The 25,027-nt window shown below is 40.8% G+C and overlaps 1 protein-coding gene across 1 annotated transcript; it reads left to right on the top strand.

Annotated features, from left to right (window-relative positions):
• The first annotated feature begins 7,206 nt into the window (after window positions 1-7,206).
• Window positions 7,207-24,766, top strand: eno1a (enolase 1a, (alpha)). The gene is made up of 12 exons (XM_061977192.2): window positions 7,207-7,354; window positions 13,791-13,885; window positions 16,205-16,300; window positions 17,933-17,991; window positions 18,301-18,370; window positions 18,449-18,582; window positions 18,668-18,890; window positions 20,031-20,228; window positions 21,749-21,950; window positions 22,043-22,151; window positions 22,263-22,321; window positions 24,320-24,766. The coding sequence occupies exons 1-12, from the start codon at window positions 7,221-7,223 to the stop codon at window positions 24,381-24,383; spliced, it is 1,443 nt and encodes a 480-aa protein (XP_061833176.1). The 5' UTR covers window positions 7,207-7,220; the 3' UTR covers window positions 24,384-24,766.
• The last annotated feature ends 261 nt before the right edge of the window (window positions 24,767-25,027 follow it).

Raw genomic sequence — 25,027 nt, 5'->3', positions numbered from 1 at the left:
CAGTGTTGACAGCTAGATTTTTTTTGTGGACATGTTCCATAAATATTGATGTTAAAGATTTATTTTTTTGTGAAGAAATGTTTAGGATTAAGTTCATGAATCCAGATGGATCTTTATTACAATCCCCAAAGAGGGCACTTTAAGTTGATTATGACTTCTATGTGTAGAAATCTTTATTTATAATTGAATCACTTGTTTATTTTTCAACAATTTTTTAATTATTTTTATATCTTTTTTTCCAAATAGTTCAAGAAAGACCACTACAAATGAGCAATATTTTGCACTGTTATACAATTTAATAAAACAGAAACTGATGACATAGTGCTGTATATTACTTACTTATTTATCTCTTTTTTTTCAACCAGAAAATGCTTTGCTCTGATTAGGGGGTACTTGAATTAAAAAAATGTTCACAGGGGGTACATCACTGAAAAAAGGTTGAGAACCACTGATCTACACCATGTATGTAAATGCATTATATTTGATGCTCCTATATTAGTTGTTATTGTATACTGTCAACACAGAGATTTCAAATATTGCAGCTTCACCACATTGCAGGCTTTAAAAATATATATTTTTCAAGATATATTCTTCAATTTTTGGGTCCTAAATTCAGCATTTTCAAGGATAAACATTGCTAAATAAAATACAAATATCGATACTAGAGTACCGGTAGTATTGGCCACGAGAGGAGACCAAACCAATCGGCATTCAGTATCGTGGCCAATGATTGGCTCAACCTCATGCAGCATTACTTTATTGGATTAAAAGAGTGTAAAAATTAATATAGGGTGTTAATTCATGTCTAGAGGGCTACCACAATGCGAGAAATGTAATTAGAGGGTCGTAAACTAGTTGGTATGCTCTAGTCTATGTTGCAGAGGACGCATGGTGATGCGCGGATTGTTCTAAGATGCAGACGGAACGACAGGAAACGGCGTGCAGGTAAGAGTATGATATATTCCTCATAAACCAGTCGGAGCCTTCTTGGGTGGCCTCCTCCTACACTGTAAAAACTGTTGCCTAGATCGAACTCAATAAAAATAAGGCAACATTTTCCAAGCAATTTTTGTTAGTTTAGTCAACTAATTGGTATTTTGACTAAGTAGAACTTAATAATATGCATTTCGATTTATGCAAAAAGATTAAGTTGCGTTGACAGAAAAAGCCAAGAAATTGAGTAAAATCAATGTAAAAAAAACATCAGCATATTAAACACACAAGACTTAATTAAAATAAGTAACATTTAAATGAAAAAATAATTTTTGTACTCAATTTTATTAATTTTGACCAACTTACCCTTTCTTTGTTTTGAAAATGGAAACTGCTTAAAATAATTACTTAGAATAATAATAAAAAAATCAAGACATATCAAATTCCAACCTTTATTAAATCATTACCATATAAAAACAGTGGCAATGAGCTGGGCAGTATGAACAGTCAACATCCATATTATACAAGAATGCATGACCTCAACTTTTTAAAGTGCTGTATAGAACACCTTCACAGTAGTTTTCTTTTTTTTAACCGTATACATATTAAAACATTTTCACAAGCCATATCCAAACCTGTCAATAAGCTGGACAGTATTAACAGTCAAGAACATCAGTATTTAGTGCATAAAAGAATGCATGACCTCAGCATCTCAAGTTTTACTTAGAACATTCACAGTACAGTTTCTTGCTAAAACAATTTAACATTAAGATTATCTGTACTTCTGTAACAATTTACAAGCAGAACACCTTCACTGTAGTGTCTTTCAGTGTGTATATTTTGAAACATTTTAACTTAAACAACTCACAGATCCCTCCTTCTGACCAGCTGGAGCTTCACAGTGGGGCAATTAAGTGTGTATAAAACATAAAAAAACTTAATTTACACACCAGAAACGATGACCTGGAGCTTTGTATAAAACCTGAACAGGACAAACCGTTACAACATTCTGAAGAATTCCACTCAATGAACAATGTATAATGATTTTGAACAGACACAAGAAAATAGCTGTTCAAAAGTGCAAGCTGACAGTCATGGCTCACTGCCTAAGCTAGAAGCTTGTTTTTGAGAGTCATGAATTTGGGGGTTGGTTTTGGGCGCAGTGTGTCAAGTCCCACAAAAAGTCTTTGAAACACCTCAAATATTTTGGAAAGTTTGGATGGATACTCAAGATTAAGTGCATACGTCAACCCCAGAAGTAGGCAGCATGCTTTGGCCAGGTTTCCAAGATGAGTAAGGACTGGTACTCCCTCAATGATGATTCCTACTGCATTTGGCTCACGACAGATGTAGATGCTCATATTCTTCATTTCCAGGTCCTCATGAACAGTGGTCTCTGCAGTTCCCTTTGAGATACAAAAACAGTACCGGTAATTAAAAAAACAAACATCTAATTTTATATTTACAGTAATATAAGTTGTATGATTTAATTCAGATAATGATTACTTTTGTGATGACCATTTTGAAAACTTTTGAATTCTAATTTGAGATCTTGCACATTAAACTTGGTACAATAGATGCATTTCCAGCCACATGTTTCTTATTGGCATTTCTAATTTGCATATAAAAAACCTGAATAGAACCACCAGAAATTAAAACAAACAAACAGTAATATATATATATATATATATATATATATATATATATATATATATATATATATATATATATATATATATATACATATGTATAGAGAGAGAGAGAGAGAGAGAGAGAGTAAATGTTTTAATGCTTGTTCAAGGGGAGTATTTTTTGTTTGCATTGTTTTTTTTAGGGCAAACAGAAACACGAGACAGAAAGGCATCACTATGTGGTGCTATGCTAATTGGCTATCCTGGGGCTCTTGCCAACTAGCTGCATGCTCGACCTCCACCTGACAACTGCTGGTTCAGTCAGTTCACATAAAAGTAAACCCAATTTAAGCTTGTACATCAGACTGATCCAAACCTGCTTTTAAACAATACTTACAGTAGTCAGAGATTAGCTCCTGTCCACTCTCTCCCACGTACTCTATGAGGCATCTCACAGTCACATCTCTTTTCTTCACTGCAGAGGCACTTGGGTCCTAGAGTTAAGAGAAGAATAATAAATAAATGAATTTTGTTGGCAATTTTACTCCAAATCTGTGATACCGTTATTAGAGCATGATTACAGATTCAGTTTAAACTTTTAAACTACTTTTAACCCACCTGTGTCAGTTCCATCAACAAGTTCTTGATGCGCTGCAGTCACTCCTCCTTTTGCACTGAAGAGCTCCAGGAGTTTTGGAGTGTACCTGTCCAGTTGGGACGTAAATGTTGATTCCAGTGGAACAGCAGTGCACCTTCGGAACGCTTCATTAATCTGTAAGACAGCAAATGTTGACCATTACTGATATTAAGGGTATTAGTATACATTTTCAGGCAAAAAGTGAGTCTAGTATGTCATGTCCAAGTCACAATGGAAACTTGGTCAGGAAAAATAGAATGATAATAGAATAGAATAGAAGATATTCTACGAGTCGGTGGTGGCAGGCGCCTTCTTGTATGCCGTGGCCTGCTGGGGCAGCGGGCTGAGAGCGAGGGACGCAAACAGACTGGACAAGTTGGTAGAGAAGGCCAGTAACGTGGTGGGAGTGGAGCTAGGCTCTCTGGCGGTGGTGTCAGAGAGGAGAAGTTTAGCATCTTGACAGATGAGAGCAAAGGGATGTATAAGAACATGGGCAACCTACATGAATGCAAGGCAAAGAATGGCTGTGTCCAAAGGTCCCATGGTGCAGTCTGTAATGCTTTAAAATGTCACTCTTGGTTGGTACAATAGTGCTGCACAACTTACAGGGCCATCCCATCTGTCATTGGAGAGAGAGAACAAAAAAGACAAGTTATGGTTCATGTCTAACCTCTTGGATATATAAGCCTGATGAGAGCCCTTAATATCTGTTTTTTTACACCCTAATATACTCATTTGCAGTATTCCTCTAGATTTTTTTGTAGCCACAGTGGTCTAAGTTGGTAACCTAGCAACAGTAGGGGGTCCGGGGGCATGCCCCCACGGAAGAAAAATTTGAAAATGTACCCTTTAAATGGTGACTACTGGTGAGATTTTTTTTGGGGGGGGGGGATGTTGAGATTGAGACTTACACAATGAGTGTTATTCTTACAAGAGTAGCATTTTGCCTAGGAGTGTGCATGGACAGCACGTCTGAGGGGGCTTCAGATAGCTCTGTCAAGTGTACCTAGCTAGCTGCTAGCAACTTTGAATGTAAGCTAGTTAAGCAGCTTTAATGTGGCTGCTTATAAACTGAAGAATAAAATATTAAACTACCACGTAAAGAAAACGCTAATTATAAACTTCACAGCTATAAACAATGTTTGGTTGAAGTTAATGAGCTGTTGGAGGTAAGAGCACATTCGAAATGGCGGTCGGCGGGAAAAGTAGTAAACTAAATATAACATTGAACCATGCTTTTGAAAATGTATACATTTAAATCCTGGCAAATACTGACTTTGAACAATATAAATTGTTACTTACATGAGTTCGGTAAAGTGTTTTCCTTGGGCTCCGTGAAGAAACGTGTCTGGGCTTGTTCTTCCACAGCTGCATGCAGGTGGGCGGGTCCTGACGTTTTAGGTCTGATATAAACCTTTGAACTGAGTTTTGCTAAATCAATTTATGTTGGAAGTCCAATAAAATTAATTTTATCACATAAAAAATTAAGTTACGAAAACATTCACACTTTTTACTTATAGATAACTCAAAAACTCTAAAAATAAAAATAAATTGATTTATTGGAATAAATCTACTTTTAAAAATAAAGTAGAATGGACAATACCACTGAAAGAGTTTTTACAGTGTACGCTGACGCGTCAGGACTGGTGGTGCGGCGATGTCCCCGGGCCAAACGGAGTTGATGGGGACCATCGAACCTCCGGGGTCCCACACCATGTCCTCAAGCTCCTCAGGGGAATAGCGGAGTGTCTCTGCCTCCATTGCTTCAAACACCCCCATGTCCTCGATCTCCTCGATGGAATAGCGGATATTTGACGTATCAAATATCGTGCAGAAGAACAGTATGCTGGTGCTTTTCTGTTACGTGAAGGACACATGGTGATCCGCTGATTGTTCTTCCAAGGTGCAGACGGAACGACAGGAAACGGCGTGCAGGTAAGAGTATGATTTATTCCTCATAAATCATGAAGGAACAAAACAAACACAAGAAAACAAACAAAACAAGCGTGCCTTTGGCACGAGAAACTAACGGAATGGCTACACAGGGAAAGCCAAGGCGGAACTTAGCGCAAGAAACACAAGGAACAAACGTAACATGTTGCATGACAGCAAACAACAGCACCAGACTGAGTGGTTGTAGGTTGTCTTGAAGAATCTGGGAGGTTATCCTCCTTTTTCATTGTCCCATTTACTCTCTGTAAAGCACCAGTTCCATTGGCAGAAAAACAGGCCTAGAGCATAATACTACCACCACCATGCTTGACGGTAGGTGTGGTGTTCCTGGGATTAAAGGCCTCACCTTTTCTCTTCCAAACATATTGCTGGATATTGTGGCCAAACAGCTATATTTTTGTTTCATCTGATCACAGAACTTTCCTCCAGAGGGTCTTATCTTATGGTGTCAGATGAAACAAAAATATAATTTTATATATATATATATATATATATATATATATATATATATATATATATATATATATATATATATATATATATATATATATATATATATATATTAGGGCTGTGAATCTTTGGGTGTCCCACGATTCGATTCAATATCGATTCTTGGGGTCACGATTCGATTCAAAAAAAAATTTTTTTTTTTTTCAATTCAACACGATTCTCGATTCAAAAACGATTTTTTTCCCGTTTCAAAACGATTCTCTATTAATTCAATACATAGGATTTCAGCAGGATCTACCCCAGTCTGCTGACATGCAAGCAGTGTAGTACATTTTTGTAAAAAGCTTTTATAATTGTAAAGGACAATGTTTTATCAACTGATTGCAGTAATATAAATTTGTTTTAACTATTAAATTAACCAAATATATGACTTATTTTATCTTTGTGAAAATATTGGACACAGTGTGTTGTCACGTTTATGAGATGCGATGCAAGTGTAAGCCACTGTGATACTATTGTTCTTTTTTTTTTTATAAATGTCTAATGATAATGTCAATGAGGGATTTTTAATCACTGCTATGTTGCAATTGTAACTAATATTGATACTGTTGTTGATAATATTCGGGTTTTTTTCATTACTTTTGGTGTGTTCTGTGTCGTGTTTGTGTCTCCTTTCAATTGCTCTGTTTATTGCAGTTCTGAGTGTTGCTGGGTCGGGTTTGGTTTTGGAATTGGATTGCATTGTTATAGTATTGATGTGTATTTTTTTGTTGGATTGATTAATGTTTAAATGAGAATCGGTTCTGAATCGCACAACGTGAAAATTGCGATTCAAATTCGAATCGATTTTTTCCCACACATATATATATATATATATATGATTATATTTTTAAGTATGTCTAAAACAATAAACCCTGACCAAATCCAATAGAAGATAAAGGCGCATTAAAAACTATGACTGTGAAATAATGATGGATAATAATAATAATGTCCACTACTCATAGTTTCGAGAAAAATATTTGCCCTGTACACTACATACTGTAATGCTTCACATCAGACTGCAGATGACGCAGTTACACACTAGCCGGGTGTCAAGGTGACTGCAGGAGGCGGCCATAGGATGCTACTGCAAAAAAATAAACATCATGCACAGACGGCGCCCTCTTTAATGCGATTACGATAACAAATATGAATGCACTATCAATTAATATATTGTCATTTGGGAATAATACATAATCGTACATTGCGCATGTTAGGTGTACATTTGTTTAAAAGTGGCAATACAACGTGCATTTAATTGCACGGTCTGATAATTATTTAATTACAAATCCACAGTCGTAGTATTTTTAACTCCTGATTAGAAAGGAAGCGTCAGAGCCCGGAAAAAGTGACCACTGCAGCGCAGAGCCCTGCCTGCCTTTCTGCACGTACACATCCTGCGTCATTTCTACAGCGCAGAGCCTATAAGACATTAAAAGACTACATTTCCCATGAGCCCCTGGGACTTCTATCAAATCACGTTGATCCGCGGACGACTGCCAAGCGCTTGCGCAACATGCGATGGCGAACGTGCAGCCCACCTCGCTCTCGTGTACCGCGTGACCGGCTCTCAGCCAATGGCGTGGCTCCGTGGCCCGAGTCTGTCTCGAGTCTGTCCACTTATCATCCAGCGCTGCACGTCACCGTCGCCTTGTCTGCCTGCCCGCTCCGGAGAGACAGCAGCGTCCTTGCACACAGTTAGGCCGGAAAGGTAACTTCAAAGTCCGTCTTTTTCCTTTAAACGCGTCATTTTTATCGCATGACAGCCACATACGTTCTATTATCTATTATTCGTCGGTGTCGGCTTTTTATCTTCCTTTATCCATGACAATTGCGTGTGTTTTCCATCGCAGTGTTGGCCTTGACTTTTTGAGGTCGTTTAGTGCATATCCGGTCTTTCGCTACTGAGCTCCTCTCTTCTCTTCTGCTTAGTGGTTTGTAGCCGGGTGGCTATTTTTAAAATCCAGACCGTCAGCTGGCGAGCAGAGCCCCTCTTTTTTTAGGAACTGCAATGTGTGCCAGAAACGGGCGTCATGTTGCAAACTTCCCGCAGTCTCATTAATGCGGAACGTCGCAGAAGAAACATGTCGGAGACTTTACGAAGCGACACCAGTTGCTTGCCGCAAACATGGCGCCGGGGGGGCGTGTCGACTAAAATGTTGTATTTCGTTGTTAATTCATGCTGCATACATTAATGTTTTAATGTAAAAGTTAACAAAACCTCCTAATGTGTATAACCGTATATCTGTTTTACTTTTCATACTTCTATTCAAAATGTTGTTCAAAGGCTCTGAGGAACATTAATGGTGAGAAATTAAGCAAATGTCTTGGATATAATCCTTATTCATATTTATTTGTGGGTGCCATTTTGTGCCGCCATATTGTGTTGCGCTCTGCAGTAACTGTACAGCAAGCACAAAATGGCTTTGAAGAAGGCACAGCAGCCTGAGAAAAATAAAGAAGTGAAGTATATTTATATAGCGCATTTCTCTAGTGACTCAAATCGCTTTACATAGTGAAACCCGTTATCTAAGTTACATTTATACCAGTGTGGGTGGCACTGGGAGCAGGTGGGTAAAGTGTCTTGCCCGGGAATCACCAAAAATGATTCCCGGGCGCGGCCACCGGTGCTGCTCACACTTCCCCTCACCTCCCAGGTGGTGAACAAGGGGATGGGTGAAATGCAGAGGACACATTTCACCACACCTAGTGTGTGTGTGTGTGTGTGTGTGTGTAACAATCATTGGTACTTTAACAAATTCCCTGGGAATTTATACAGTTTTCTGTACTTCTATGTATCTTCATAAATGTAAAGTTGTTTAATAACAATAAAAATATATTCAATGTTTAACATTGATTTGATATTAAATGTGCTATCCAGTTGTTTTATGTTGTTTTATTACTTTTTAAATCTCATTTGCAAGTATTGTATAGTAGACCCTGCATTGGACCCTAATTTTCCTGAGGGAACTCTACGGTAGTACCTCGTGGCCTACTCAGTGGCATTGTGGTTAGAGTGTCCGCCCTGAGATCGGTAGGTTGTGAGTTCAAATCCCGGCCGAGTCATACCAAAGACTATAAAAATGGGACCCATTACCTCCCTGCTTGGCACTCAGCATCAAGGGTTGGAATTGGGGGTTAAAACACCAAAAATGATTCCCGGGCGCGGCCACCGATGCTTGCCACTGCTACCCTCACCTCCCAGGTGGTGAACAAGGGGATGGGTCAAATGCAGAGGACACATTTCACCACACCTAGTGTGTGTGTGTGACAATCATTGGTACCTTAACACATTCCCTGTACCTGGGAATTTATACAGTTTTCGGTACTTCTATGTATCTTCATGAATGTAAAGTTGTTTAATAACAATACAAATATATTCAATGTTTAACATTGATTTGATATTAAATGTGCTATCCAGTTGTTTTATGTTGTTTTATTACTTTTTCAATCTCATTTGCAAGTATTGTATAGTAGACCCTGCATTGGACCCTAATTTTCCTGAGGGAACTCTACGGTAGTACCCCATGGCCTACTCAGTGGCATTGTGGTTAGAGTGTCCGCCCTGAGATCGGTATGTTGTGAGTTCAAACCCTGGCCGAGTCATACCAAAGACTCTAAAAATGGGACCCATTACCTCCCTGCTTGGCACTCAGCATCAAGGGTTGGAATTGGGGGTTAAAACACCAAAAATGATTCCCGGGCGCGGCCATCGGTGCTGCTCACTGCTCCCCTCAACTCCCCAGGGGGTGAACAAGGGGATGGGTCAAATACAGAGGACACATTTCACCACACCTACTGTGTGTGACAAGCATTGGTACTTAAACTTTAACAAATTCCCTGTACCTGGGAATGTATACAGTTTTCGGTACTTCTATGTATCTTCATAAATGTAAAGTTGTTTAAAAACAATAAAAATATATTCAATGTTTAACATTGATTTGATATCAAATGTGCTATCCAATTGTTTTATGTTGTTTTATTACTTTTTAAATCTCATTTGCAAGTATTGTATAGTAGACCCTGCATTAGACCCTAATTTTCCTGAGGGAACTCTCCTGAAGGAATCGACAAAGTACTATCCATCTATTTGCATGCCGTTGCAATTCCAAGGCATGGATGTCAGTAGTGTTTAGACTAGGGTTTGTTGCCTTGCCATTAAGCTGAATCTAGTCTTTTGTTGCGCCCTACAAAGTATACTGTAAATATTGTACTTATGATATGTTAGCTGTTTGATTGTATAATTTGGAGGTGTTGAAATCGCCATGTAAAATCGCTAATGATAATCAGCAGTGTGTCAATGGCAAATTGAATGTAGGTTAGCATCGAGCCAGCACATTTTGAAAGGGAGCCTTACGGTTTTGTGTTTTCTATCAGGCATACTTGCTTTGTTGGGATACTCTCTGCTGCTTCAGTGCTTGTATAACCGAGTCTGCAACCAGACGAGACGTCACCAAGGCATCAAAATATAGCACCTTTTTAATTTTACATGAATCGATACCCAGTAGTACTTAAAGTACCAAATTCGTTGCCCATCCCTTGTTAAGAGTAAACAGATTCTACGGTGATGAGAAAACCTTTCTAAATATACTCCTGTCTGTGGGCACCATTTTGTGCTGCCATTTTGCATTGCTCTCTGTTGTAATCTTCCAAAAATTAGCTTTCAACTAAATGATTAAATCATATTGGTGGATGAATGATATAAAGCATTATTCTTATCCTGTTTGTTTTGGTAGACGCATGTCGATTTATACAAAAATTGTGTACCAACAAACAGAAGGGGTGGTTCAAATTTACTCTTCCTTATTTAAATATTGTTTTCTTCAAATTGTTGCATCTCCAATCGTGGTCACTGACAACCTAAACCTGGTAGAATAAGCGATGATTTCTGAATGCTGATTTAATGAAAATAAATGGCGTTTGTGGTGGAATGGAGTTTTGGTCTTCTGAAGCACTATATGAGCAAACATTACTAAATATAGACTGCCTTCAGTCTGGCAAGTACATACACACTAGAGATGCGCGGTTTGCGGGCACAACCGCGGAGTCCGCGGATTATCCGCGGATCGGGCGGATGAAATTTAAAAAAATTAGATTTTATCGTCGGGTCGGGTCGGGTGGTTGAAATAAAAAACAATTTGATTTTGAATAGATTCAGGCGGGTGGCAGTTAAACCAATTGGTAAATATATATACATAGTTAAATGTTACCCACATACGAAAAACGAGCAGGCACCTGCTGCATATGCCACAACAGAAGAAAAAAAAAAAAAGAGATGGACACTTTTACGGAGCGGAGAAGGGACGCCTCGCCGGGGTCCGGGACCGAGGCCCCTTCCCCCGAGAGGGCCCCACCGGGAGCCGTAGCTGAGGCGATCCGCGAGAAGGGCCCGACGCACGTCCAGGGTCACCACCGCGCCCACCGCACCGACACCCCGCCTCGTCCGCCTTCGCCGCGGCCGGCGTCACGCGCAGCAGGTAAGCAGCTTACCTGCCCGCCACCCCCGTGGCCGGGGGCTCGTAACAGGGGTCACTCCGCGCGCTCCGCCCGCGCAGCTTACCTGCCCGCCACCCCTGTTGCCGGGGGCGCGTAACAGGGGTCACTCCGCGCGCAGTGCGCTCACGAAAGGGGTGGGGCTCACCCTGGTTGATATAGACAGCAGCTAGGACGGTGGCCATGGAAGTCGGAACCCGCTAAGGAGTGTGTAACAACCCACCTGCCGAATCAACTAGCCCTGAAAATGGATGGCGCTGGAGCGTCGGGCCCATATACCCGACCGTCGCCGGCAGCGAGACGCGCTTGGAGGTGCGCTCAGCGCGGCTCCCATATGATTGCGCACTGGTGTGCGTCTGGCTCGTGACAGCGTGGCACGCGAATGTCTGTGCTGCATTGGATCAGTCTCCTTTCTTTAACAGGCAAAAGCTTTATAACCTCACTAATGCCTTGCATCGTCTATATTAGATATATAACAACGGGCGGATGGCGGGCGGATGCGGTTCTGATCAAATGTTAGATCGGGTGGATTGCGGATGGTTGACGACTTTCTGATGCGGTTGCGGATGAAATAATTGCCTATCCGCGCATCTCTAATACACACTAATTAAATAAGTTAGGTGTGATACAATGCATCTGGAAAGTATTCACAGCAATTCACTTTTTCCACATTTTGTTATCTAACAGCCTTATTCCAAGATTAGATAAATTATTTTTTGTCCTCAAAATTACACACACAATACCCCATAATGACAATTAAACATTTAAATCATTGGCATTTAAAGTGCCAATGATTGTCACACACACACTAAGTGTGGCAAAATTATTCTCTGAATTTGACCCATCACCCTTGATCACCCCCTGGGAGGTGAGGGGAGCAGTGGGTAGCAGCGTTGGCCACGCCCAGGAATCATTTTGGTGATTTAACCCCCAATACCAACCCTTCATGCTGAGTGCCAAGCAGGGAGGTAATGGCTCCCATTTTTATAGTCTTTGGTATGACTCGGCCGGGGTTTGAACTCGCAACCTACCGATCTCAGGGCGGACACTCTAAACACTAGGCCACTGAGTAGGTCGTGTATTTATCAAGCTCCAAAGATGTTAAGTGACATTCAAGTCTGGGCTCTGGCTGGGTCACTCTAATACATTTACAGACTTGTCTTTAAGCCATTCCTTTAATATTTTGGTTGTATGCTTAGGGTGGTTGTCCTGCTGAAAAATGAACTGTCACGTCAGTCTGAATTCAAGATCGCTCTGTAGTAGGTTTTCATACAGGATGTCTCTGTTCATCTTTCCATCTATCCTTGCGAGTCTCCCAGTTCCTGCCAATAGAAAACATCCTCACAGCATGATGCTGCCACCACTATGCATCACTGTAAGGAGTGGTAGTGGCCTGGTGATGAGCGATGCCTGGTTTTCTCAAAACACTACAGCTGGCATTCACACCAAAGAGTTCAATATTTGTCTCATCAGACCAGATAATTTGGTTTCTCATGGTCTGAGAGTCTTTCAGGTACATTTTGGCAAACCTTTACAAGGGAATGGCTTCCATCTGGCCACTATACCATACAGGCCTGATTGGTGGATTTCTACAGAGATGGTTGTTCTCCTATCTCAAACAGAGGAATGCTGTAGCTCTGACAGAGTGACGTCAGGTTCTTGGTAGCCTCTGTGACCCTTCTCTCCTAATCACTCAGTTTAAATAGCCGGCCAGCTGGTGGTTCCAAACTTCTTCCATTCACGGATGATGATTCAAGGCAGCAAATATTTTTCTGTACCCTTCCCGAGATTTGTGCCTCGAGACAATCCTGACTCGGAGGTCTACACACAAATCCTTTGTACTCTGTCATACACTGTGTCAAGTGTGGCACCTTGTCATATAGACAAGTGTGTGCCTTTCCAAATCATGTCCAACCAACGGAATTTACGTGGATGGTGGATTACGTGGTGGACTCCAAATTAAGCTGTAAAACATCTCAAAGATTAGCAGTTGCACCTTAGCTCACTTACGAGCTTCATGGCAAAGGCTGTAAATACTCATTATGGGGTATTGTGTGTGGAATTTTAAGGACAAAAATGTATTCATTCTATTTTGGAATAAGGCTGTAACATAACAAAAATGTAGAAACCGTGAAGCACTGTGAATACTTTCCGGATGTACTGTATTGCTAAAGTGATGTTGCACGTAGCATCCACTAATGCATTTTTAGTGGGCAGATATTGGTGAGTGAATTTAGGTCTAACTAATGACGATCAATAGTACAGATGGAGCCATAGTCTGGTTTCAAACCTGTGACCTCCACTATTTGCGTGCAGATTGATAACAAAGTCACCGTTGGGTTAAACCGTGACACTAACCTTAAACAGCGTATCAGTATTAGGATAACGAAAACTTTTGACCTATTGTCTCATATTCAGGGGTATTTTTTTCTCTCCCAAGCATTTCACAATGATATGCCGTAAACATACAAAGTGAAGCCACACCTACTTGGGTCTGTGTGAAAAGCATATATGATTCCGCATAGTTTTAAAAAGGAGGCATTATATTGTTCCCACACACTCCTTCTCTCAACAATTGAAGTTGGTGAGTATGAGCGGACGCTAACCAAGCATGTCTGAAGGCTGACTTCACCCTCTCTTGCGATTGTCTGCAGATCAGTAACCATGTCCATCCTGAAGGTCCACGCTCGTGAAATCTTTGACTCCCGTGGCAACCCCACTGTGGAGGTTGATCTCTACACCAAGAAAGGTACTGTACAGCTCCTCATTCACTTCAGACATTTAACGTTGGGTTAGTCATCTTGGAAAGGTTGATCAGCTAGTTGGCTGCAGGCAGGGTAACTCATGATACAGTCGCAATCAAAAGTTTACATACACTTGTAAAGAATATAATGTCATGGCTGTCTTGAGTTTCCAATCATTTCTACAACTCTTATTTTTTTTGGGATAGTGATTGGAGCACATACTTGTTGGTCTCAAAAACATTCAGGGAAGTTTGGTTCTTTTATGAATTTATTATGGGTCTACTAAAATTTTTGTGACCAAATCTGCTGGGTCAAAACTATACATACTGCAATGTTAATATTTGGTTACATGTCCCTTGGCAAGTTTCACTGCAATGAGGCGCTTTTGGTAGCCATCCACAAGCTTCTAACAAGCTTCTGGTTGAGTTTTTGACCACTCCTCTTGACAAAATTGGTGCAGTTCAGCTAAATTTGTTGGTTTTATGACATGGACTTGCTTCTTCAGCATTGTCCACACGATTTAAGCCAGGACTTTGGGAAGGCCATTCTAAAACCTTCATTCTAGCCTGATTTAGACATTCCTTTACCACTTTTGACGTGTGTTTGGAGTCATTGTCCTGTTGGAACACCCAACTGTGCCTAAGACCCAACTTCCAGGCTGATGATTTTAGGTTGTCCTGAAACATTTGGAGGTATGTGCTCCAATCACTCTATCACAAAAAAAATAAGAGTTGTAGAAATTATTGGAAATTCAAGACAGCCATGACATTGGTTTTTTACAAGTGTATGTAAACTTTTGATCGCGACCGTATACTATCACAATATCTATTGCAAAACTATATTCTTGCGCATTGAGCATGCAATAAACTTATTACACGCTTTTTAATTGAATGCAAATTATACTTTCCTCTAAAGATTTGTTCATAAAGCCAAATGGTGGTTTTAGGAGTCAAATAAAATAAAAACAGAAGAATGATGCAGTTAGGATTATCGGACTTGATCAATCGCTAGATAATGCTCCATAATTCCACAAAGATTGTTCATGGCACATTTATGCAGATTGTGCCGATATCGATATTTTGTGGAAAATTAGTAATATTTTTAGTTAATTTTAACCTTTAGGGAGTAAATTGAGAAGCTTTTTGAATTTGCTGTTAGCAGTTACCCTCCACAGTGTCCACTTCAGAGGCCAGGGGGTGAGCTCAGCTGTTTGAGCATGTGAAAATAGCTCCTCTAATAATTCCCCTAAGAGAGCATAGACCACATGATCCTGTACTTTGGCTAACGCTGGCCAGCTGCTGATTGTATGTTGCAGCAGTCTCGTATAAATGATGATGATGATGAGCTAATTGAAGAGAGGACATCATGACGATTTTGCATCATATTGTGGAGTAGCAGCATTTATGTTGGTGTGATTCACATTCAGCTACTGTGAATAACATTTGGCTGGGAGTACTATGGAGGGTGAAAACAAAAGACTAATTGAACCCTGAAAAAGTCCTGCGAATGTCAATGAAGCAACCTGAATGAGCACTGACATGGAAGTAAAGTGCCAAAGCTCAACAGCTCTTCATTTGCATGGGATGGTTGCTAAGTGCGCCCGTTTACGGTATTTGGCTTCCTTTACTTTTTTTGGTACTGTATGGAGTTCCCTTTCAAGGCAGCCAGGTGAGATTTGTCGTCCTTTTCGCTTAGATGAGTGTCATATAAGCCCTTCTTTGTTACATAAGCAGTCTCCCTGTCGGACACAATGCTGTGCCTGTGTGTTGTTACAGGGATGGAATTTCAGCTGCATTGTTAAGCCGCAAAGGACTATATCAATAAAGATTAAAAAAAAGACACAACACAATTTGCCGAATTTCAGCTTGTGGCCCAGACAGCAGCTATTATGCATTAAATCCCATATTACAGACCCTCTTGTCAGTCCACTGGTCAAACTGAATAGATTTCTGCTTCCTTCAGCCACATGGGGGATGACAGGCTTTCACAGATGCACTGCACATGCTCAGTTGATCCCCGTCTGGCCCTGTTACATAACAGTGCACTGCACCACAGCCAGAACCTTTTACATGGTCCGTTTGTGACTGCAGGGAGAACAGTGGACCATAGTGGCGTTTAAATGCAATGTAGCCCCCCCCAGAGATAAACATATACTTTAGTCATGCATGTTGTCATATGGAAATTACAAAGTAGTACCAAGTACAAAACTGAATGTGGCAGAACATTTGCATGCCTCGGAAGTCCTTTTTCCTTCCTGTCATTTTCAATGGTTTTGGAACATGACACAGCACTTTTAAGTTATCAAAATGTCCGCTCTGCCACAGGTCTCTTCAGAGCTGCAGTGCCCAGCGGTGCCTCCACGGGCATCTACGAGGCTCTGGAGCTCCGTGACAATGACAAAACTCGCTACATGGGCAAAGGTACGTAACCTAATTTGTGACTTTGCTCTTTTCAACACACTTCACTTTCTCGTCTCTTTTTCCAACTCTTCCATCTTCTCCCCGTCAGGAGTCAAAAGAGCTGTAAAATATGTAAATGAATTCTTGGGCCCTGCGTTGTGTAACCAGGTAACGAGGGTGTAATAAAGGTTTTAACTAACCGCTCGCTGTGCGCAGAAGCATGAAAAATGGGTCTGCTTTTGGGAACTAACTATGTATAACTAACTTATTAATGTGGATGGTAGTGTAGATTTTTGATTTTTTTATTCCAACAATTGTAGTGTCATGACTATCTTACAAGACCGCCAGTAAACAGTAGTCCAACATTGGAAAGAAAACACAGTGGTGTATTTACTCTGCATTCCAATCTACACCATCTTTATCTAAAGGTGAGGCAAGTTGCTTGCGCAGTGAGCTGTGAGGAAATGGGAAGGGAAGTTTGTCGGCAATGTCCTCTGTTGAAATCTATCAATATCTGGGATTATTTTAAAGGTGACTCACAGTGCATATAAACCATGAAAGTATCGCACCTTTCTTCATTAGTCAAGAAGCCTTTACATCAAATTGTATCGCATCCTAAATGGAGCAATAGTATAGTATCAGTAGTATAGATGCAATAGTATCATATTGCATCAGGAGATGCCTATAATATTTCTAAAACCCTATTCCGCACGTTGGCAGTGTATCGAGATGCGTATCACACCCGCTTTAGAGATGGAGCTCTCCATTCCAAATATCATATTTACCGGGCTATAGAGTGCAATGGTATTTGAGCTGCACCCACCAAATTTAAGATTTTTTTTTTTTTTTACATGTATTAGCCACACCAGACTATATAAGCCACAGAAAAAACTGGTCCAAAATATTTTGTGTTGTAAATGTTTAGTTATGTACCTTTTTTAATTGTTTCCAAATGGTGCCTGTAACACGGCAGTAAAGTGTCTGAGCAAACAAAACAGAAGTAATCGTCATGAGCCCACTACCTGAATTTTCGAAATTGAAACAATACAAAAAATGCCATTGTAAGTTAATAATACTAACACAGACACTTGTAAATGTGTTAGCATATTAGCTAATGCTAATGATGCAAGCTTGAATACATTACAATAGCACTTATAGATATGCATGAAAACGATCCTACAGACATCACACATGGGACGGTTTATTAAGAATGACTTGCTATATTGTAAAACTTAAACGTTACTTGGAGTGATGAATGAAGGGATCTTTTGAGCAGAAGCGCAATGGACGGTTATACTTCCAGTTCAAGGCACGAAACTGGAAGTATATTTTCAACCCACCACCTGCAGTGAGCGAACTCGTCCAAAAGATGGCGTCATAGCACAAACAATAACACACCTTTTGAGTGTTAAATACTATTTGTTTAATACTAAATATTATGAATATTAGCGAAGAAAAACCCATAAATTAGCAGCACTATTTTATAAGCTGCAGGTATTAAAGCGTTGGAAAAAAACTAGCGGCTTAAAGTTCGGAAAATACAGTATGTGTGTACAATTTTATAACTTTGGCATGTTCTGTGGTCGTTTTCCTCCCCTGCTCTGCATGGTCGTCCTCAGCCTGGGTCAGTTATGGTCTGCTTGTCCTTTGCAGGTGTCTCAAAAGCTGTTGAGCATATCAATAAATCAATTGCACCTGCACTGGTTAGCAAGGTAGGACCATTTATTGTCTAACTAATGGTACTGCACATAACCATTCCTGAAATGACTAAATACTTTATTTGGTAGAGATCTCTTAAGTGTACGCTTTTTGTGGAATGAATAACGTGCTGCCAAATGACAAATGTGTAATTGTGAAATGCTGTCTTTTCTAACAATTGTTTTTGTACTTATCTTGTCCATGTCTATGACACATTTCCCTAAGTGGGACACATAAAGTGTATTAAAAATGAATACGAGAGATTTTCTTCTTCCTTTTGCGTTGTAACATTAACATAACTTTTTTGGGTGTGTGCACTCCAGAATGTGAACGTTCTTGAGCAGGAGAAGATTGACAAGCTGATGTTGGACATGGATGGAACAGAGAACAAATGTAAGATGCCTATTCCAGTGCATTGTTGAGAGAAATACAATATATATAACTACAGTATGGATGTTTTTCCCACCTTAGCTAAATTTGGTGCTAATGCCATCCTGGGCGTGTCCCTGGCTGTGTGCAAGGCTGGTGCTGCTGAGAAGGGTGTGCCACTCTACCGTCATATTGCTGACCTGGCTGGCAACCCTGAAGTCATCCTCCCTGTGCCTGTGAGTATAACGCTAATATTCATGTAGAATAGCCAGCAGTGTGCTAAATACAAATGATCTAATTTGGATTCCTTGTTTCTTTTAGGCATTCAATGTCATCAATGGTGGCTCCCACGCGGGCAACAAGCTGGCCATGCAGGAGTTCATGATCTTGCCTGTGGGCGCCAGCACCTTCAAGGAGGCCATGCGTATTGGTGCTGAAGTCTACCACAACTTGAAGAATGTTATCAAGGAGAAATACGGCAAAGACGCCACCAATGTGGGAGACGAGGGGGGCTTTGCACCCAACATCCTGGAGAACAAGGAAGGTGAGAAAGAAAGAGGGTGGTTATTGATAGGACAGGATATACTTTAATTCTCACACATTGGGAAATCATGTGGTTGCAGTGCAGGTTAAAAAAGTCTACAAAAATAAGGTAAAACACAATAAAACAAGATGAGAACATCAAAGAACATAAAAGACCTTTAAAGAAGGCAGAGCTGGTGAACCATCTGTCACTTCAGCAACGCCATTTCTACAAACAGCAAAAAAAGTAAAATGCAACAAAAAACCAACAAGCAATAAATTATACATACTGCACACATGATTGCACCACGCATAGACAAACAACCAAACAAAAACACCATTTTAAAGCCATCGTCTGCTGGAGTGGGGGCAGCACAACCAGAGACCGTAACAGATCCAACAAAGCGACCAAGAGAGCCGACTACGTCCTAGGCCGCCCACGGCCAATGTCCCGATTGAAAATCTGTCCAGGTAGACCGAAGTGTCTGATACAGGCTCGTCCAGCCAAGACTTGGTGAAGCTCCACCATCCCAACGCTCAACGCCAGCTCTGCAGCTCAGTCTCTTCCTCCACGTCTACAGCGAAACCTCCAGGCTCTCTCTACGGACTCCAGTTTGAGAGAGAGCAAGCAGCTAGTCTCCAGTGCAAACATGGGTATGGCCAAAAGACTCCCATGAGGCTGATCCAAAAGTCCACAAAAAAGTTGCGCAGAAGTCACCAAAGTGCCACCCCTCGTTGTGCAGTCCCGAAGGGGCCTGAACCCATCCATCCATCCATCCATCCATTTTCTACCGTTTGTTCCTTTCAGGGTCGCCAAAAGGTAAAAAACACATAAAAACAAGAGGAAAACATCCAGAACAAAAAGGAGGATACACAAGAGCCCATAACTCCTGCAACAAGCAGCCACTACAGCGGCGCCCTCTGCTGGTGTGCGTTCTCACCGCTTTAACTAGTCTTTTTAGATATTCTTAGATGTCCAGGAAGCTACTTTACTTATCATGTCACTAACTGGCTGACATATAGCTTCTAAATTGAGGCCTCAAATTGAGTGCACTTGCTGCCAGCCACTGACTCCAATGTCAGGTCAACATCCTAAAAAAGCAACAATCCCGTTAATTGGTAAATGTTTAAATTTTCAGTTTTTTGTTGTTGTTTTTTTAAGCTCTGGAGTTGCTGAAGAATGCCATCGGCAAGGCTGGCTACACTGACAAAATTGTTATCGGCATGGATGTGGCCGCCTCAGAGTTCTACAAAGGTGGAAAGTACGACCTGGACTTCAAGTCTCCTGATGACCCCAGCCGCTACATCTCCTCCGACAAGCTGGCTGACCTCTACAGAAGCTTCGTCAAAGATTACCCTGGTGGGTCTTTGAACGCTTCACACACCTCAGTGTTTAAATCTTGACAAACTATGTTTCAACAGAAAACTAATGCACATATTTCACATTTGTCTGTTTTGGGTACATGTGAATACCTCACTTATTTTCAAGGTTATAGAGCGCACCGGTATAAGCCACACCCAATAAATTTTAGAAGAATATTTTTCCATATATTGTATCAGACTGTAAGCTGCAGATATATGCGTTGTGAAATGCGTTATTTACACAGAAAGATTTTGTAAATGTTTATTTACATACCTTGATTGTTTCCAAACGGTGTCTGTAACACGGTAGTAAAACTGCTGATCAAACAAAACATAAGTCATCGTCATGGACCTAAGAGCTGCCGAAGCAAGCTCTCCAATCAGTTAAACAGACTTAATAAATCTACAGTGATGTTTTGGTAACTTTACTCAGAAATTTGTGGAACTGAAACGACACCAAAATAATGCCCTTGTAAGTTAATAATACTAGCACATACACTTGTACACGTGTTAGCATATTAGCTAATGCTAACGACGCTAGCGTCATTACATTACGATAGCGCGTACAAATATGCATGAAACACTCTTACAGACATCACACATGGGACGGTTTAGTCAGTATGAATTATTTTTAGTTGTATTATAAAACTTCCAAACGATTCTTGGAGTGATGAAAGGAGAATCCATACCAGTAGAAACGCTATGGACGATTGGAAGACTGAACGGTTCAAAGCACTAAACGGAAGAAAATACTGTAGACGTTCACCTGCACATGCACCTGCAGTGAGTGAACTCGTCCAAAAGATGGCCCCATAGCACAAACAATAACACACCTTTATAGTGTTTCTGCTCGTGTTTAATGAAAACTATTTGAGCACAAAAGATTTAGGCCGTTAGTGAAGAATAATCCATAAATGAGTCGCACTGTTTTATATGCTGCAGGGTTAAAAGTGTGGCATGTCCACAATGTTAGTCATTTATTTCACCAGATACCACTCTTTTGGGATTTTTTCTGTAAATGATATTACATATAACTGATTAATTGTATAATTATATTAAAGACATACATTGTGTATTGAACAAAGATACAGGACATAAACAACCTGGGGCAAAATATTGATGAGGCTATGCTACCTGATGTGACTTTGTGGACAACCTGTACTTTAAAAAGACATAGTCAACAGACCAAACGAGCAAGCATCTGTCTTCTGAAAATCTGCGAGCCATAACAACATTTAATGCAGTGTTTTGACTTAAAGCAGATTTGCTTTGTTTCTATCTACTTGTTCCATCATTTGAAAATGTGACACCAGCACAGTGCCACTACTTGCCTGCAAGTGTTTGCAAGTTGTGGGTACTGATGACTCAATTCTCAAAAAACAACCTCTATTGGCCTCTAGTTTTTTTATTTTTGCCACACCTTACAACATTTGCAGCAGCTCGTTTACCAGCAGTCTCCTTGCATAGTCGTGTGTTACGACCTGCCTTGTGAGTAACATTGTCTCATGTACCCCACAGTTGTGTCCATTGAGGACCCCTTCGACCAGGATGACTGGGAGGCGTGGGCCAAATTTACAGCCAACACCAGTATCCAGGTGGTGGGCGACGACCTCACCGTCACCAACCCCAAGCGCATCGCCAAGGGCGTGGCCGAAAAGTCCTGCAACTGCCTGCTGCTCAAAGTCAACCAGATTGGCTCGGTCACAGAGTCTCTGCAGGCGTATGTTTTGTCAACACTGCAGTCCAGGCGCACCTTCTACCCACAATCCCCAGCATGTAAATAAAGCTTATATGCATTTTTGTTCCTTGTAGCTGCAAGATGGCCCAGAGCAACGGCTGGGGTGTGATGGTCAGCCACCGCTCTGGAGAGACCGAAGACACGTTCATTGCTGACCTTGTGGTCGGTCTCTGCACTGGACAGGTACTGCCTGTCTTCATAAAGGCCAATGTGTCATTACTGGGTCTAGTTGCTGTGTGGTTGTTGAAGACACACTCAAGGTGTTTGTTTTCTAAACAAATGTTTATTTTTCAGATTAAGACCGGTGCACCCTGCCGATCTGAGCGCTTGGCCAAGTACAACCAGCTGCTCAGGCAAGTGCAGCCCTTTGACACAATATATTTGTATACACTGCAAACAGTTTATGTCAGCAACCCTCGGACTGGCTGACTGATTAGCGATTGTCCACAAAACCAGAGTCTTGGGCTGTCTTCGGCTGAAGATTTTCATAGTTGTTAGATTTTGCCCATCATCAACGTTCAATCAATTTTTTAGGAGAAATCAACAGACGGTGATATGTAGTAATCTATACAGACCAGTCATTAGGTGTCCGTGACGTCAAATGAATGTGCTCTATTACATATATGTGAATATTCCTAAGTTAATCAAATGGTACTTATGAAAGATTTACAGTCTTGCATTAAAGAGAACAAAAAAAAATCTCATTTGCAACTTTCTCCACCTCAAAAAAAAGCTGATCCACAGTTTGAGGACCTCTACTCTGACGCGCAATGCCAAGAGGACATCAAACTTGACTAAATAGAGGAAGCAAAAGTCGTAACGAATCATTACCTTTTACAAAAGGAAAGCTACACCTCCTAACACACAGACTACATACGGGGCCCCAGCAGGTATTGACATGCCTTGCTCCAATGGAGGGTGAGGGTGGATTTAATGTCAGATGATGAGACTGCAAGGTTGATAGTTAAAACGGACACCTCGGAATTAAATCTTTGACTTTTTGAAGATGGCTCTACTTCAATTGAAACTGAAACCAGCCACTGCCTGCATATTTACTAGTGACATTCACCAGAGACATGAAGGAGTTTAGAACCTACGGCAGTTTGTTTTCTCATTTATGCAGATTTTATTTAATTTTTTCTGTTTTTATATAATATTGCATACTCATATCTAACATAACTGCTGCCTTAGTATCTCGACTACAATGACAAAGCTTTTGTACTTTTGTATCTTCTAACTCTAACATAAAAAATAAAAGAAATTAATCCATTTTGCTAGTTGCTGTGGTAGAATCCCTGCTTTTATTTTGAAACTTACTTTGCACAGAGCAAAAAGTCAGTGTGGGCATGATTTCATTAGGCATGATCGGTTTATGCTGCAATTTTCTGATATCTATCCATGAGTGAGATTGGCCAATACCGATATCGATCACATATTAACTGTTAATTTTGCAATGTATTTATTGTGAGTGCTACTGACAGTTTAAAAATATCAACACAGTATTCAAACTAGTCCCTTATTCTCTTTCTGTGTGTAATATTTTCAGCCTTGTCCTTCAGTGATAATGATACTAACAAATGCAGTTCATTTGCCATAATGGAGGTGATTTTTATTATTATTTTAAAGGAGTGGCACCACACCGTGTATGGAGACAAATGAGCTATTAGCTTGTCAGCTAAGGTACTAAAAATGAATACGATATTAGCCAGAGGTGATCGGCAATAAAATGCATTAATTGACAATGGCGATGGCATACTTTTTCAGGCAAACTGGCCGATCTTGACATTCTTAGAGTTAATGCGGTGTAACTTAAGTTATGTTGCCGTTTCACACTGCTTAGCGGTAACGGTCAACATAAACAAACTTTTTTTTTTCTTAAAGTTAAAGTACCAATGATTGTCACACACACACTAGGTGTGGCGAAATTATTCTCTGCATTTGACCCATCCCCCTTGATCACCCCCTGGGAGGTGAGGGGAGTAGTGGGCAGCAGCGGTGGCCGCGCCCGGAAATCATTTTTGGTGATTTAACCCCCAATTCTAACCCTTGATGCTGAGTGCCAAGCAGGGAGGTAATGGGTCCCATTTTTATAGTCTTTGGTATGACTCGGCCAGGGTTTGAACTCACAACCTACCGATCTCAGGGCGGACACTCTAACTACCAGGCCATTGAGTAGGTTTTCTTCATAGAAATGACCTTTTTCTGTCTCAGATTTAATGGCGAGAAAAGGGGTCGACTATGTACGTCGTAGACTTGGGCTGCTCTGCTCTGGGACTTGTGTTAGTTGATGATATAAGCAACTTTTCTGTTTTGTAGATCTTTGTGACAATTTCTCCTCTCTCATTACTCAGGATTGAAGAGGAGCTCGGCAGCAAGGCCCGTTTCGCCGGCCAGAATTTCAGGCACCCACTGTAAGCTCGGTGTGTCCAGCACTCATACTTACGCCACGCTAAGTCGCCTGCTGTGTCCCAAGAGAACACCACGTATATCTGAGGTCCAAAATGTGTGGTCTGCAGCACGGTGAAGCATCAAGCACCTAAAACAGCCACATCCTCATAAAAGTATGCTTTAGCTCCTAAATATGTCCCTTTGTTCGTGTTTGTCTATCTGAGACCTTTGTGTAGCTTTTTGTGAGTTGTAGTTATTCTTGGTCGTCCTACTGAGCACTAGAGCTACTGTAACTTTAGTACTGTATCAAGCAGTGGAAAGAGTATAATGTGTGCAATGTGTCGCGTCTGACAAAGTCTTGTGTTGCTGTAAGCGTTGGCAGAAATACATAATAAAAATATAGTTTAAAATCTTGTTCTTTTTCTCTCCTCCCCTCAATCAACAACTCTACATTTTCGGTAACGATCAACACCACGCTAACAATATAGCAGGTCATTTAACAATTTCAAATCAGTCAGTGCTCCCAAGCGGATGAAAAGTGTCAGTTTTGGATCTTGTGACTGCACCTGTCACTGAGTAATTTGACGTAATCTGAGTACCATTGGGAGGCAGAATCACGAGCGCCGTTCTCTCGGGTACGCACCATTTCTGTCTCCGAGGGCATAAGAGTC

The sequence above is a fragment of the Nerophis lumbriciformis genome, linkage group LG01, assembly GCF_033978685.3.
Source record: "Nerophis lumbriciformis linkage group LG01, RoL_Nlum_v2.1, whole genome shotgun sequence".
In the NCBI taxonomy this organism is placed as follows: domain Eukaryota; kingdom Metazoa; phylum Chordata; class Actinopteri; order Syngnathiformes; family Syngnathidae; genus Nerophis; species Nerophis lumbriciformis.
This window is presented reverse-complemented; position numbering and strand designations above follow the sequence as displayed.

Excerpts from the sequence above, each read along its gene's own strand:
- eno1a (XM_061977192.2), top strand. The coding sequence starts at position 7,221 with ATGGCGTGGCTCCGTGGCCCGAGTCTGTCTCGAGTCTGTCCACTTATC. Across the intron at positions 17,992-18,300 it reads CACCTGCACTGGTTAGCAAG|AATGTGAACGTTCTTGAGCA; the intron begins GTAGGACCATTT and ends TGTGCACTCCAG. Across the intron at positions 21,951-22,042 it reads GTCACAGAGTCTCTGCAGGC|CTGCAAGATGGCCCAGAGCA; the intron begins GTATGTTTTGTC and ends TGTTCCTTGTAG.